This window comes from Bombyx mori, chromosome 24, assembly GCF_030269925.1.
Source record: "Bombyx mori chromosome 24, ASM3026992v2".
Taxonomy (NCBI): domain Eukaryota; kingdom Metazoa; phylum Arthropoda; class Insecta; order Lepidoptera; family Bombycidae; genus Bombyx; species Bombyx mori.
In genome coordinates, this window is record NC_085130.1 from 10,623,435 (window position 1) to 10,638,765 (window position 15,331).

Consider the following 15,331-nt stretch of genomic DNA (forward strand, 5'->3'; position numbering starts at 1 on the left):
AAGGTTTGGAAGTCGTCGTGGCCTAACGGATGAGACGTCCGGTGCATTCGTGTTGAGCGATGTACCGGTGTTCGAATCTCAGGCGGGTACCAATTTTTCTAATGAAATACGTGCTCAACAAATGTTTACGATTGACTTCCACGGTGAAGGAATAACATCGTGTAATATAGTTCGCACGGATAGGTGCCCTGCCTATTTCTGCCATGAAGCAGTAATACCGACTGGAATAGTGACGTGCCCGTTGGCATTGCTTTTCATTGCATAGGCAGATGACCAGAACACCACCACCCACGCTTGAGACATGAGGTCTATATTTATGTTCCAATCACCAATTAATATAACAAAAAAAAAACGTTTTCATAAAAACATCACCTCAAAACTATCGGAACAAGTGCAATCCTTCGAGGCGATGATCCTGCAACAATCCTCGGGGTGTGCCTGTAGGATCATCGTAGGCTGTACCACGGAGCTCAGATCCAGGGCGGACAGATCGAGGTAGTCGGTGAAGACCAGATTCCAGCGGTAGACACGACGCACCAGCTTCTCCTTCACGGCCTGAACACAAGAAGCGAGAGTCAGGATGTACCACGTATCCACAGGAACCAAAACCCTCTTAGTCTCCCTTCAAGGGAAGATTCGTGAGCAGGGAAAGTTCTTGGTAGACCGACGCTCGGAATGATTTCGGGACTTATATCCTCCTCCTTGTTTCCTCACTACTGAGGGTCGTGACCCTCATGTCCCGGTCACCGTCCTCGTCGAAAACCCATAGACACATCTCACTGAGTTTCTCGCCGGATCTTCTCAGTGGGTCGCGTTTCAGATCCAATGGTAGATTCTGCGAAGCACTGCTCTTGCTAGGGTCCGTGTTAGCAACGCTCCGGTTTAAGCCCCGTGAGCTCACCTACATGTTAGAGCGAAGCTGAAATAGCCTCTCAAGGCTATCAGCATATGTAGGCAAAATAAAAACCATGTTTAGACAGGATTTTCATCTTTCCAACGTTTCCGATCATTAACCGCCTGAAAGACTTCAGGACTTACATATGTACGTGCAAACTACACACGTCATTTCAGATTCTCTTGATCCACTCGCGGTGTTTTACTCCGAACAGCAGTCTTGCATTGTGCCAAAAGTACATCTTGCAATATAACCCACAGGCATTTATAACTGTGGTTCCACAGGCCCCGGAGAGTGCCACCTGTCGATGCCCATATCGTGGTTGGAGGCGTCCGGATTGGGGTCGGGGTGCAGTTGAAGTACCTCGGCCTCATTCTGGACAGTCGTTGGACCTTCCGTGCTCACTTTCAGCACCTGGTCCCTCGTTTGTTGGGGGTGGCCGGTGCGTTAAGCCGGCTTCTGCCCAATGTCGGGGGGCCTGACCAGGTGACGCGCCGTCTCTATACGGGGATGGTGCGATCAATGGCCCTATACGGGGCGCCTGTGTGGGGCCAGTCCCTGGCCGTGGGGGTGGCGAAGCTGCTGCAACTGCCGCAACGCACCATCGCGGTCAGGGTCATCCGTGGTTATCGCACCATCTCCTTTGAGGCGGCGTATGTTCTGGCTGGGACGCCGCCTTGGGTTCTGGAAGCGGAGGCGCTCGCCGCTGACTATCAGTGGCGGGCTGAACTTCGCGCCCGGGGCGTGGCGCGTCCCAGCCACAGTGTGGTCAGAGCGCGGAGGGCCCAATCTCGGCGGTCCGTGCTGGAGTCATGGTCCAGACGGCTGGCTGATCCTTCGGCTGGTCGTAGGACCGTCGAGGCGATTCGCCCGGTCCTTGTGGATTGGGTGAATCGTGACAGAGGACACCTCACTTTCCGGCTCACGCAGGTGCTCACTGGGCATGGTTGCTTCGGTGAGTTCCTGCACCGGATCAGAGCCGAGCCGACGGCAGAGTGCCACCATTGTGATTGCGACTTGGAAACGGCAGAGCATACGCTCGTCGCCTGCCCCGCATGGGAGGGGTGGCGCCGTGTCCTCGTCGCAAAAGTAGGAAACGACTTGTCGTTGCCGAGTGTTGTGGCATCGATGCTCGGCGACGACGAGTCGCGGAAGGCGATGCTCGACTTCTGCGAGTGCACCATCTCGTCGGTCTGGCGACCGGCGAGGGGGGCCTAAGAAGACGACGTGCAAGCTGCTCTGCACGCGTTTTACGCAAGAGCATCCGGGTGATGGAAGGCCGGCTATCCTCGACCCACGCTGGTTCTGGTCCAGCGGGGTATTCCGTAGGATAGCTCACTCTAACCGGCGCCATCTAGGCGGGCTTCGGATAGCCTGCCGACCGAGAGGGCTGGTGGCGCCGACGACCGCCGGTCCGGCGTTCCGAGGGGGAGGGTGATGGGAGAGATGTGCTCCGCACTAAACGCTTCACTTTCCCCTCTTTGCCTCTTCATGAGTTTTGTCTCATGCGAGGTTTGGACGTTGGTTGTTGAGCGACAGGAGGTTTTAGTCAGTTCGACTCTGACATGCTCCGCCCTCTATCCCCAGTGGAGGGCGGAAGTCCGGCGATTTCATCATGACCAAAAAAAAAAAAAGGCATTTATAACGTCAATTTCGATTGGTATCTGCATCGAAATGTGGGTTTTTTTTTCCGTTGTAGGCAGACGAGCACACGGCCCGCCTGATGGTGAGTGGTAACCGTCGCCCATGGACCTCAGCAATGCCAGGGGCAGAGCCAAGCCGCGGCCTACCGCTAAATATAATAATATTTTATTTTATATAATTGCTAATATTTAATCGTAATTAATTTCTGGAAAATATATTTTAAATTTAATTCCAGTGTGATATAATAAATGTCAATTCATAAAATAAAAAGGACTAAAGGAACAATAATAATCTAAATAGGGACGCTTAAATGGTACTGTGTCCTGGACGCGAGTTTTCAACTGGTGGTAAGACCTTTTATGAGTCCGCACGGGTAGGTACCATCGCCCTGCCTATTTCTGCCGTGAAGCAGTAATGCGTTTCGGTTTGAAGGGCGGGGCGGCCGTTGTAACTGTACTGAGACCTTAGAACTTATATCCCAAGGTGGGTGGCGCATTTACGTTGTAGATGTCTATGGGATTCAGTAACCATTTAACATCAGGTGGCCTGTGAGCAGTGTGAGCTCGTCCCCCCATCTAAGTAATAAAAAAATTATAAAAAAAGTTAAGCTCGCTACACCCCTGTCAAGGGCACGTAGAACCGTCCCTAACCCGTTTGTACGTTTCCATCACGAAGCCACTTCCACCGACCAGCACGTAGAAGCTTGGGTCAGGCCTCATCGTCTTCAGAGCCCTGGCGGAGTCCCGCGTGAGGCCGGCGTGCACCCAAATGCGCGTGTTGGATCGACCCAATAGCTCGTACAATACTTTGTCGACGTCTACAACAAAAAAAAAGGATTGTGTGGTTCTATGAAACCACGGTAAAAGTGAAACTTTTTTCACATTATAGACATTTAACTCTGACAAACAACGTTTACATTAAACACTAATAAAAACAAACAATATAGCGTGGAGCACTGGCACAAATGAGTAATAATAGTCTCTATACACTACACGATCAGCTGCTGCGAACTATAGGCGCCGCCATAGTGGCCTTGGCTGCTCTGACGAACGCCTTTCGCTTTATCCCTACTCCGCGGCCGACCGTCACGCGACATGCAACACACAGACGAAAAAGTTTCAAATCAACTCTAAAACCAAACTCAACAATATTTAACATAACATAGAATATTATTGTTGTTATACTCGTAATATTCTACATGGACTATACTAAGGAATTGGTCTACCCGCGCGGACTCACAAGAGGTAGGACCTCTTGTGAGTCCGCGCGGGTAGGTTCCACCGCCCCGCCTATTTCTGCCGTGAAGCAGTAATGCGTTTCGGTTTGAAGGGTGGGGTAGCCGTTGTGACAATAATGAGACCTTAGAACTATATCTCAAGGTGTGTGGCGCATTTACGTTATAGATGTCTATGGGCTCCAGTAACCACTTAACACCAGGTGGGCTGTGAGCTCGTCCACACATCTCAGCAACAAAAAAAAAAAAAAAAAATATGCAGGAAATCGTGTGAGTAGCTAGTATATATTTTTTTTAAAGTTAATCTGAACTTAAATTTTAATCATGAAATTTGGTATTTTACTTTATTTTTAATTTGGGTACATATAACTAGTACATACAACTAACTAAGAAACATATTTACGAAATATCAAAATTCTTGTATATAAAACCCTACTGAGACCCATTCTTATTTATGGCTCAGAGACATGGGTACTCAACAAAAAGGATGAGAACCGTCTACTTGTGTTCGAGCGTAACATCCTAAGACGGATATTCGGTGCTGTGCAGGAAAACGAGATATGGAGGACGCGCTATAACCACGAGTTGTATGATATTTGCAAAGATCCTTATATCATAAAAACTATAAAAATTGGACGTCTACGATGGGCAGGACATGTGGTTCGAATGGAGAATACCAGAATGCCGAGACAACTGCTCTATGGCAAACCAGAGGGCCGCAGAAGTCGTGGCAGACCTAAACTCCGATGGTTAGATGGCGTGGAGCGCGACCTCAAAGCTATCAGTATCAGGAACTGGAAGGAGAAAGCTCTGAACAGAGAAGTCAGGAGAGACATACTGGACCAGGCTGAGGCCCACCCTGGGGTGTAAGGCCTAAGATGATGAATAGCTCTACTATGAGGTGTTTCAAGATTATCCATTCTTTCTGGGACACCCTGTATAAGCACAGACTCCATAGCTCAGAATCAGGTCGGGGTCACCAATAATCCGCTACAACAATAAAAATGCCTTCCCACGCTTCGCCTTAACTGCTATTGGCCAGAACGTAAATATTCGCCCACCAATTTCGCTCTCCAACAGAATGGCGGCGTCAGTGGCGTTTCTTGACTCCAAGTATCTGTCGATAGCGGCAACCAAGGGCTGAGGTCCTAGCGCAGTTCTGATGATGGGCACACCGGCTTCCGAAGCGAGATGCTCTGCTTCTTCCCACGGTGACCAGGACAGGTCAATGAGGGCGGACACTCCCTTGGATAACTCTGAGCATACTGCGAATAAAACATCTCCTGTACCAGATCTCTGAAACTGCGATACTTTAATTAAAAAATGTTTGTATTAAAGTATCGCAGTTTTATGGATTAATTATTTACCTGATTATTTAATTTTTAACTGATTTTCTTTTAATATTAATAATTGGTTGATATGAGTCTTTCTTTTTGTAAGAGGTTTTAAAATAGTTGTCTGGTGGACATATTTAAAAGGGAGCTTTAAAGAGTCTGCAAAGCAATTCGGCCGACGGAAAGTGTCTGGCTACTTGCTTTTAAGGATATTATCTAAAATATATGTAAAAATCAGCTTTCAGAATTTACGTGAAGTACGTAATGATTTTATGTACCTTGAGTACCTGATACCTAAAAATTGGCTGTCTAAGCAAGCTAGCAGGCAAGCATTCGTTCTTAGTACATACTAGCTACGCAATCAGCCACATCTTGTTCATCAGAAAATACGTGACGTCTGGTGGCCCTGAGATCTTGGACTATAAGGCATTTAATTATTGTACAACTAAACACGGAAAATAAAAAAAAATAAAAAATCATACAAGTCTTTATTTGTTATAGACAAATTGACTCAATTTTATCAGTTTGTGGTTTCTGAAAATTTACAAAATCCTACATTAGGTACTAAAATAAAATATAGGATAGTTAATATGTTACCGACGTCTATAAGAGCAATGAGAAACTAATCGAAGCGAAGCCATCTAGTGGCCGACGCCCGTAAACATTTTTGTTGAGTGCTTAAGTTGCTTATCTATAACTAATTTATGTTTATCTACTACACACATCGAAAAATAAGTTTAACTTCTTTGGCGTGCACCATGTTTGGACTTTTTTTTTATTTTTATTTTTTATTGCCTAGATGTGTGGACGAGCTCACAGCCCACCTGGTGTTAAGTGGTTACTGGAGCCCATAGACATCTGCGACGTAAATGCGCAACCCACCTTGAGATACAAGTTCTAAGGTCTCAGGTATAGTTACAACGGCTGCCCCGCCCTTCAAACCGAAACGCATTACTGCTACACGGCAGAAATAGGCAGGGCGGTGGTACCTACCCGCGCGGACTCACTAGAGGTCCTACCACCAGTAAGACCACCATTGGCATTCTTTTGGCCATTTGTTTGACCGTGCGTGATTTGTTCCCTGTTATATTGATTTAGTTATTATTATATTTATTGTTCATAATCATATAGAAAACGATTTAACATTACAACACTTACGTTTCCCGCGGGCTTCGTCTTCATTCTCACGGTTTAACGACACGATCGAGTCGTCCAATGCGAGCTGCTTCAGATCTTCTGCGTGCTTAACGGCCTCACCAATCATCCTGAACAACTCCGGCTCGTGTCGCTCGACAATGAACACAAACCGCAAATAGATTTCGGCGAACGCGCCTAAGAAATCAGCCAGAACGAAGAAAAACGCGCAAGCAAAACGCATCTTCAGCAATTGTTACACTCGCACCGTTTGATTTTGTTCAATAATATGGCCGTAATATATTCTTGTAGCAAATACGGAATGAAAACTGCGAGGAATATGTAAAATATTATTCGTATTTTTTCAAACATCACAATGCTAGACCTCGCCTGGTCGTACTAGGGCAATTATTGAAACACTAACTTCGAATCAATTTGCATTCGTGAAATATCTATATATTTATACGTGAAGCAAAAAAAAATTTACCCCTTTTTACGAAAATTGCGCGGACGGAGGAGTATAAAATTTCTCACACTTATAGAGAATATGGAGAAGGAGTGCACAATGCAATTTTTTTTTTTTAAATAATGCATAAAAGATACTTTAAATTAATAAAGAAAAAATTACACACACTACCATGTATGTGACACAACACATACATAAAAATATATTCTTTGTTTACTGTAAATTGGGCAACTTTGGTTATATTATGTTTGCTTAAAGTCTGTGGTCGAAATGAAAATAGATTAATATTTTTGGTCTTTAATATTATTGACCTAAAGTGCAGTTTTGGCGAATACTGTGATTATATTATCGAAATATAATAGTGTTTGACAATAGAACCATAAATTAAACTTATAATTTCAATTAATTGAATGAATCTCGACTACTGCGGGGCCACTAGTCATCGTAATTACACAATGAAACTCTCTGAGGTATCTACAAATTTTAACTTCCCGCCGTTTCGCATGAAAACCGCCCGAAAAATAGACAATTGACGTAAATGTTTTGTCAGTTTTCAGGTTAGACTCAATTATTCATGCCACGAATCGTAATTGTGCATTGAATAATGCTTGAGGGGTAGTTCTGGGGTTGGAAGGTTAGCGATGCGTGGTGAAATCGCGCGGAAAAGTGATATTACATAGTTATTGTCGAACCAATAATTATTAAAACTGGTAGTAGGAATTTTTTTATGATTGAAGGATTACTGATGGCTCGCTGGCCTTTCCAGTTTCACCAGGACAGCTGGGCGAGCAAAGGCTCAGCCAGAAGTGGCGGGATTTGCTAACAGCTGCCCGAGCGCCTCCGAAAGAGACCTAACAGCTCAAGAGCAGTTGCTTTGCGAATGAATCTACTACCGGATCGGAATCGCGATCCGCTGAGAAGATGCGGCAAGAAACTCAGCGAGCTGATTCATAGGTTAAGTTGCACGTCGAACTCTTTGTTGAGTTCGCCAGTAAGGTTACCGGGGTCCCTAAGCCTGCTCCTAGTTTTAGAGCTGAAGGCGTCTAATGCAAGGGTTATTGGATCTGATGGATCCGTAAGGACGTGTCTAGGGCGTCGACGGTGTCTGGCTTCTGTGTAATCAGAATTCGGGGAGTAGTCAGCGGCGGCAACGATAAGGCGATTATCATGACGGTTGGTGTTACTATCACGCCTATTTCTTTCGCGAATCAGCCATTTGGTGGGTGGGGCGGCGGTTGGACTGTAAAAACGGAGACTTCGAACTCACAGTAGGTGGCGGAATTAACATTGTTGATGTCCATGGGCTTTTTTTTTCGGGTCGGCGGCAGAACCTCCTGCCAAGTCCGCACCTGAGAGATACTTTTTTTTATTTTTTTTTATTGCCCTTGTAGGCAGACGAGCATACGGCCCACCTGATGGTGAGTGGTTACCGTCGCCCATGGACTTCAGAAATGCCAGGGGCAGAGCCAAGCCGCTGCCTACCGCTTAATACTCTCCACAAGCCTCGTTTGAAGGAGGACATGTCAAAGCGCTCGGGAAACACCGTGGAGGGGAGCCGGGTGGTACATGGCAAAAAAGACCTCTGGAAACGCACTGTGGATGACCGCAGTGGCTCCAGGTAGTATGGATGAACTCTACTCCGGTGGCGAGCTACTAAGGGAAATAGATTGGAAACGGTATCACAGTCCACTCTTTCATTTAATAAGCCTATCGCTGGTCTACCCTAGTGCGTAGTCCAGAACAATTCTATTAAATAAATTATTGTAGACATCTTAAACTTACCTTTCACGCTGAATTATGGTGTAGTTTCTTACGAAACTTTAAAATAATACGCAAATATTTATCTTTTTTTTCCCTACCTAAGCTAGTGGCCTTGAGAAGCTATGTCAACGCAACCTAACAAGTAGGTGAGCTCACGGGGCTCAACCTAAGAGAATTTATTAACCCTAACCCTAGCAAGAGCCGTGCTTCGCAGAATCTAGCACCGGATCGGAAACGCGACCCACTGAGAAGATCCGGCGAGGAACTCAGTGGGCTGTGTCTGAGGGTTAGACCGCATATTGTCGAGTCATATAAAGGAATTCTGTTGTGGAACTGTCATGACCGGGATACCCTAATTTTGGCTGTGAATATTTTCTTGCTGTCACTATAGGAGATAGTCGTTTAAATCAAGAATGCCATATTCACATTAGGGATACCTTCGTGTTCGTAGTAATAATTTAGGTTATTTTGGACTTTTTGGCGGGAACGCGAGGAGCGAAGTCGTGTGATTTGTTTTATTTTGTCTACGTAGTGTTTCTTCAGGTTTAAATGTGTAATAACGGTGGTTTATTAACTGTTTAATATCAGTGAAAGTGTACAAATGTGGGAAAATGAAACAAAGCCGCTTGACGTAACTTCTCGGGATCCTCCAAAAAGTCCACTGAAAAAATCTCAGTAAATGGCCACCATTTTATTGAGATTATATTATTTCATCCCATATCATCTCATCTCACTACATTTAATTTTATCCCAGTTGATTAATGTCTCAAATTAATCATCTTCATTTCACCACATTTTATCATTTTTCATAAAAATAATATAAATTAAAATAAGACATGACCTAAAGCTCTCAGTTACCAGGTCATAAAATCCCTTAAAAAAATTAAGCTATTCTGTGCTCAAGTGTACTCGTTATGAATATTGAATTAATCTAAGGGCTTAGATTTCTTGTTACGTGAGAAAGCTCGCATATGGCTTCTTAGACATGCGACCAAAGGGGTAGAACATTAGGACGACGTGAGGAGCGTTCGATACATAGGAAGTGAAGCTTTTTTACCGTCACGAAATACGTGTGTTACTTTTTGAAGACGTAACAACGAATCGAAAGGAATCGTATATTATTTTTGTTGCATAGATGTGTCGACGAGCTCACAGCCCACCTGTTGTTACGTGGTTATCGGAGCTCATAGACGTACCTATACAATTTTTTTTAACCTTTTGTGAAGTGGTTACTGGAACCCGTAGACATCTACGACGTAAATGCGCCATCCACCTTGAGATAAAGTTCTAAGGTCTGCCTATATTACAACGGCTGCCCCGCCCTTCAAGCCGAAACGCATTACTGCTTCACGGCAGAAATAGGCGGGGTGGTGGTACCTACCGGCGCGGACTCACAACAGGTCCTACCACCAGTAATTACGCAAATTATAATTTTGCGGGTTTGATTTTTATTACACGATATTTTTCCTTCACTTTTCGGAAGTCAATCGTGAACATTTGTTGAGTACGTATTTCATTAGAAAAATTGGTACCCGCCTGCGGGATTCGAACACCGGTGCATCGCTCAACACGAATGCACCGGACGTCTTATCCTTTAGGCCACGACGACTCAAATGCGGCAACCCACCTCGAGACAAGAGTTCTAAGGTCTGTTATTTAAAGGACAATGGTTGCCCAGCCCTTCCAGCCGATTACTTCTTCACGGTACAAATAGGCAGTGGTTGGGTACCATCTGTGGTGCCTCATGAGCTAATATTATAACCAGACCTAATATCATATCGAAGGGTGAAATGTTTAAGGTGAAGGCGACTTTTTTGAAACTTTACAAGAGAGTAATTTAAAGGTTAAAATTTGGAACCAAAACTAATTATTCAAAAAAAAAACTTCTTCAGCTATTTCAATGGGCTAAACTCAATTGAAGTTCAATTAAAATCATCGAACTGTTGATGCTAGTGGATACCAAATAATACACACCTTTAATTACTCTTGAGTCCGCGCCGGTAGGTACCAACACCCCGCCTATTTCTGCCGTGAAGCAGTAATGCGTTACGGTTTGAAGGGTGGGGCAGCCGTTATAACTATAACCTTAGAACTCATATCTCAAGGTAGGTAGCGCATTTATGTTGTATATGTCTATGGGCTCCAGTAACCACTTAACACCAGGTTGGCTGTGAGCTCGTACACCCATCTAAGCCCTACGACCGTGCGTGATTTGTTCCCAATTACTTATTATAATATAACTAGCGACCCGCCCTCGCTTCGCTTCGGAAACTGAAATTTATTATCGATTTCTCCACTATTTAATGGATGTTATTATACATATAAACCTTCCTCTTCAATCACTCTTATCTATTAAAGAAAACCGCATCAAAATCCGTTGCGTAGTTTTAAAGATTTAAGCATTCACAGGAACAGATATAGGGACAGAGAAAGCGACTTTGTTTTATACTATGTAGTGATTATACGCCTCTCTATACGACTTCTGGGGAAATCATTCGGATCGAAGGCCCAAAATAAAACAACCAATAATTTAATATAATAACTATTTATGTAAGTATAAACATTACATCGACAGGAAAAATAACTGTTCTCTAAAAAAAAAATCACGATTTATGAAAAAAAAATATTAACTATTAATTTACTTTAAAAAAAAACAACATACACAAACCTCACACTGCACGTGTGGATTCAATTATCATTAATTACATAATTAAATCATACATTAAATTTATAATATATCTTTTTTTTTTGTTTATCATTATTATTAAAATTCATTTAAATTTCCAAGACATGATAAAAATTTGAGAAAACAATCGTTTTTTCTACAAAGACGTGCTTATAAAACACTTAATCTTGCGTTTTTTACAGCTGTGCAATTTAAAAAAAAAAAAACAATAAAAAACCCGTATACGCGCCTTTTTTCTATGTTATCTGTGCGTTTTGAAATTAGTCCAAATAAAAAAAATAAAAAATCTCAATTCCAATCATGTCTTTGGAAACAAAACAAAAAAGAAAAACAGAAAAAAAATTGCATTTCTAAAAATCGTTTTACATTTAAATTTACACTAATTCACTTACCATTTTATTCAACACTGATTCTTTTTACAAATATCCGGGTTCAATTTAGTAATTATAACATGCATGTATATTCCAATCACCATTGCGTTTACGTGATTTAAAAAAAAAATTATGACATTTTTTTACACTTGATTCCTCGACGCCACATTGAAAACTCCCACTATGAGATTATTGTTGTATTTGTTTTCAGATTCACAATTTACAAAGTGCTGTGTGTACAAGTTCAAACGTTACGCTTTTGATACGTGTTTAGAGGAATTTTAATTGATATTTTGAAAAGGTGGTTATGTAATCACGCATATTAACAAAAATTACTTTACGAATTATGATAGTCTCTGTTCGCATTTTTTCAATCAATTTACGTCTGAAGCTGAACTCGTCGGCAAGCGCGTCATTGGATTGCAGCGTTTTGCAAAAAAACCTATCTCAAACAATTCGCATTTAGGTTTTTTTTGTTTTGATTTCCCCCAACGAAAAAGAATTTATTTTTATATATCGCATCGTATTCTCGTATGGAAAATACATTCAAACTATATATTTATATAACGGGAGAGTAATAGAATCCTACAAATCTATTTTTTAAAAAAACTTGTGTTAGAAGAACAACAAAAAAAAGCGCGAAAAATTTTTTTCAATCTCATTACAAGTATAAGTTTTATAATTTTTTTTTTTTGTATTATAAATGAAATTTACCGTTTGACGAATTAATATTCGAAAGATGAAAGGACTATTAGGTTTAAGGGACATTTATCTTTGTAATTAAAGATCCGTTTAGTACGATGTTTTAATTAAACTTCAATCAAATTAAGTCCATTCAAATAGCCGAAGTTTTTTTGTTATGATACTTTTTCCACATTACAAAACTTTAAATGGCTCTCCTGTAAAGTCGCAAAAAAGTCGCCTAAACCAAATACTGCCTTTCACTTCTCGATACAATTATTTAGAGTGCATTCAAATTCTTTAAATACTAGGTTAGGAGACCGCTTCCGTAAAAGAAAATTTTGTACCTACAAAGTTGTAAATTATGGGGAGCTCGGTATCAGCGCCGCGCTCGGGAGTTCGTTGACCCGAGCATCAGCTGCTTTTTACTTTGTGTTTCATTGCTGGGTCCTTTTTTTAAGTAAAGTAATGTATTTTTTATGAACCTATCGTTGCATTTAGCTGTACTAACATGATGGAGCGTAAATAATACTAAAAAAAAGGTTTTAAAATATATTTTTTAAATCTATATCGATTTTTTTCCGTCTTATCATCAAAGACATCATTACTACAATCGTCTGTTTTCGTTTTCGGAAGCGGTCTCCTAGCACCCAGTATGTATGCACTTCAAAAGGGAATAAATACTGTTATAGGCTTACCGCATTGCAATTGCCATCCCGTCTATATATACACAACAGTGTTATTGACATTGACGTCAAACGTTTTTTTTAAAGTCAAAATCTCGTAAATTCCGCGCTAGACACCCCAAAGGTCTGGCATATCTCTAGATAGGACAGTTCGTCTGGATTCAGACCTCTAAGGCCCTCAATGATAAGCGTCCTAACACCAGGCCGTAAAGCCGCTTCCAAACTACGCTATAATATATAGTATATAGCTCATAGCACAACAATATCGCGCAGCATACATTGTTATGAACAAGTTCACACTGTACTGTACTATATATTTGCTCACCCACCTGCCCTGGTAAAATTGGAAAGGCCTCCGGGCTACCAGTAACTTCTCAAACATTAAAAAAACACGTGTGGCACTCGGAGACTGCCGCTGTAAAGCTATTGCATAGCATTTTCTATCAACTTATGCAATTATAATTAGACAATAATACATAATTTCATATTAAAACAATAATAAAATAAGACCACGCTATATTTATAAACATTAACGAAAGAAAAACATTAACTGTCCCCTTCACACTCATAAGCTAGACCGCGCGAGAGAGATGGGCTGACTTTACATGATGCGCATGCAGTGTGACGTCACGCCGCGCGCTTATTCACAAACACTACACAAGCGCAACGTGTGAATGTGTTGAACGCGAGCAACATGATAGACGGAGTGGGGGTGTTAGGTTTTATTTTCGTTACGGCATTTCTTGATTCGGTCGCCGCGCTCAAAGCCCGCGATAAAAGCTATGCAATAGCTTAACAATACTATATATTATTGACTAAGTATAGGCTGCTATACTATTTGGCACTATAGTATAGCGTAGTCTGAAAGCATCTTAAGGGTCAAACCTTAAAACCGGTAAAGAGGGAACCGTTGACCAGTATAAGTCGTTTAAGTTCGGGGATCAAGGGAACTGGATATGTGTGGGCGCTCCATGACCCACCTCAGGACGCTCCGTACAAGATAACTCTGTCGAGATTCCAATGTATCCGCTAAAAGAACCCATTTGCGCAAACAAAAAAAACTACATAAAACATACACAATTTCAAAATTACATTTAAAAAAATATATAATAATAATAAAAAAAAAGCTTACGATCTACCACCTCCAAATAAAATCTTACATTTTTATTATCAAATAGTAAATTATATGTATATGTATTTATTAATTTATTTATTTATATATTTCCTTACACCCCGTGAAATTTAAATCGTTAACGTTACAAAAGCGGATACGCTTGTCAGCTCGTTGAGGTCCCAAAGCCTAGTGGACCTCAAGGAACTTAGCCGGTATGGGTACGTGAAGCGATAGGAAACTCATTGGCAGCTTTTCGACCTTGTCTACACTAGCTAAACCTTGCCTCTGCCATTATGGAGGGTAGACGTAAAAAGCGCCATCTTGTATAAGAGACAAGTTGATAGTGTCCGTCTGTAAACAGCGCGTTGTTGGAAGACTCACCGACATAGCGCTAGTGTAGGAAGCGGAAATTATATGAATATAGCACTGGACTGCCCCTATATAAGACACTATTGTAATAAGTATCTGTCTCTCATTAATCTAACACAGTGACTGGTATGATGGCGGTTACTCAGTTAACATTATTTCATCATTTATTGTATTAGTTCCTTTATTAATTTTAATTTTATATTAGTAGTTGACAATTTTAATTTTAATAATTTTGGCTCGGTTTCATTTGATTTGGTTTCATTTTTGTTTGTTTTTGTTTTTAGTCATTCTGATAAATTGTAATTTAATTTTTATTGTATTTTGATTTAGATGTTATGTAATTGTATGTGAAATTTTATGGGCTTAAGTTGCCTGAAATAAACGCATTTCATTTCATTTCATTTCAATAATTCATAGCAGTTTTAAACGGAGCGAAGAATATGGCGCGATTTTTAAAATCCTCCCACTTGCTACAGTGGCGCCACCTTAATTGGCTCCCTTACAGCGGACACTATTTAATACACTGAGATAGCGCTTCTTACATCTACCCACGATATCGAATATATAACACGCACAGGCTAAAACGACCGCTTTCGTAACCTCATAAAACGAATTTTATTACGCTTAAAAATACATTTAAAAACGCTATCTTAAATAATAATAATTAAAAATAATAATAAAAATACTTTCTTCACAGAATCAGTGAAATAAAAAAAAACGTCACAAGCAAACTTCAAACGTTTCCCCGTTCTAGTCCTATTTTTTAAAAAAAAGCTCTCGAATCAAAACATCGAAATGTATGTACTCTAGGAAAGAAAGAAATAAATAAAAAGTTTACATAAATAACTCAAACGTCAGGATAATGTTATGCAAGATCGCTCAAATTCATTTAAAAATGTATTTAAAAATAATAATCTTATCACCCTAAAGCGAATCAGTATGCACTTATCTTAACG

At 41.2% G+C, this 15,331-nt stretch overlaps 1 protein-coding gene across 1 annotated transcript in view; it reads right to left on the minus strand.

The window, feature by feature from the left end:
* Nucleotides 1–6,386, minus strand: part of LOC101738397 (ionotropic receptor 25a) — a 31,007-nt gene extending 24,621 nt beyond the window's left edge. Inside the window, exons 1-4 of the mRNA XM_038020049.2 lie at nt 6,266–6,386; nt 4,835–5,038; nt 3,190–3,356; nt 373–555 (exon numbers count right to left, since the gene is read on the minus strand). Coding sequence (XP_037875977.2) covers nt 373–555; nt 3,190–3,356; nt 4,835–5,038; nt 6,266–6,371 — 660 coding nt within the window. The 5' untranslated portion in view covers nt 6,372–6,386. The remainder of the gene's footprint in view (nt 1–372; nt 556–3,189; nt 3,357–4,834; nt 5,039–6,265) is intronic.
* Between the last annotated feature and the right edge of the window lie 8,945 nt (nt 6,387–15,331).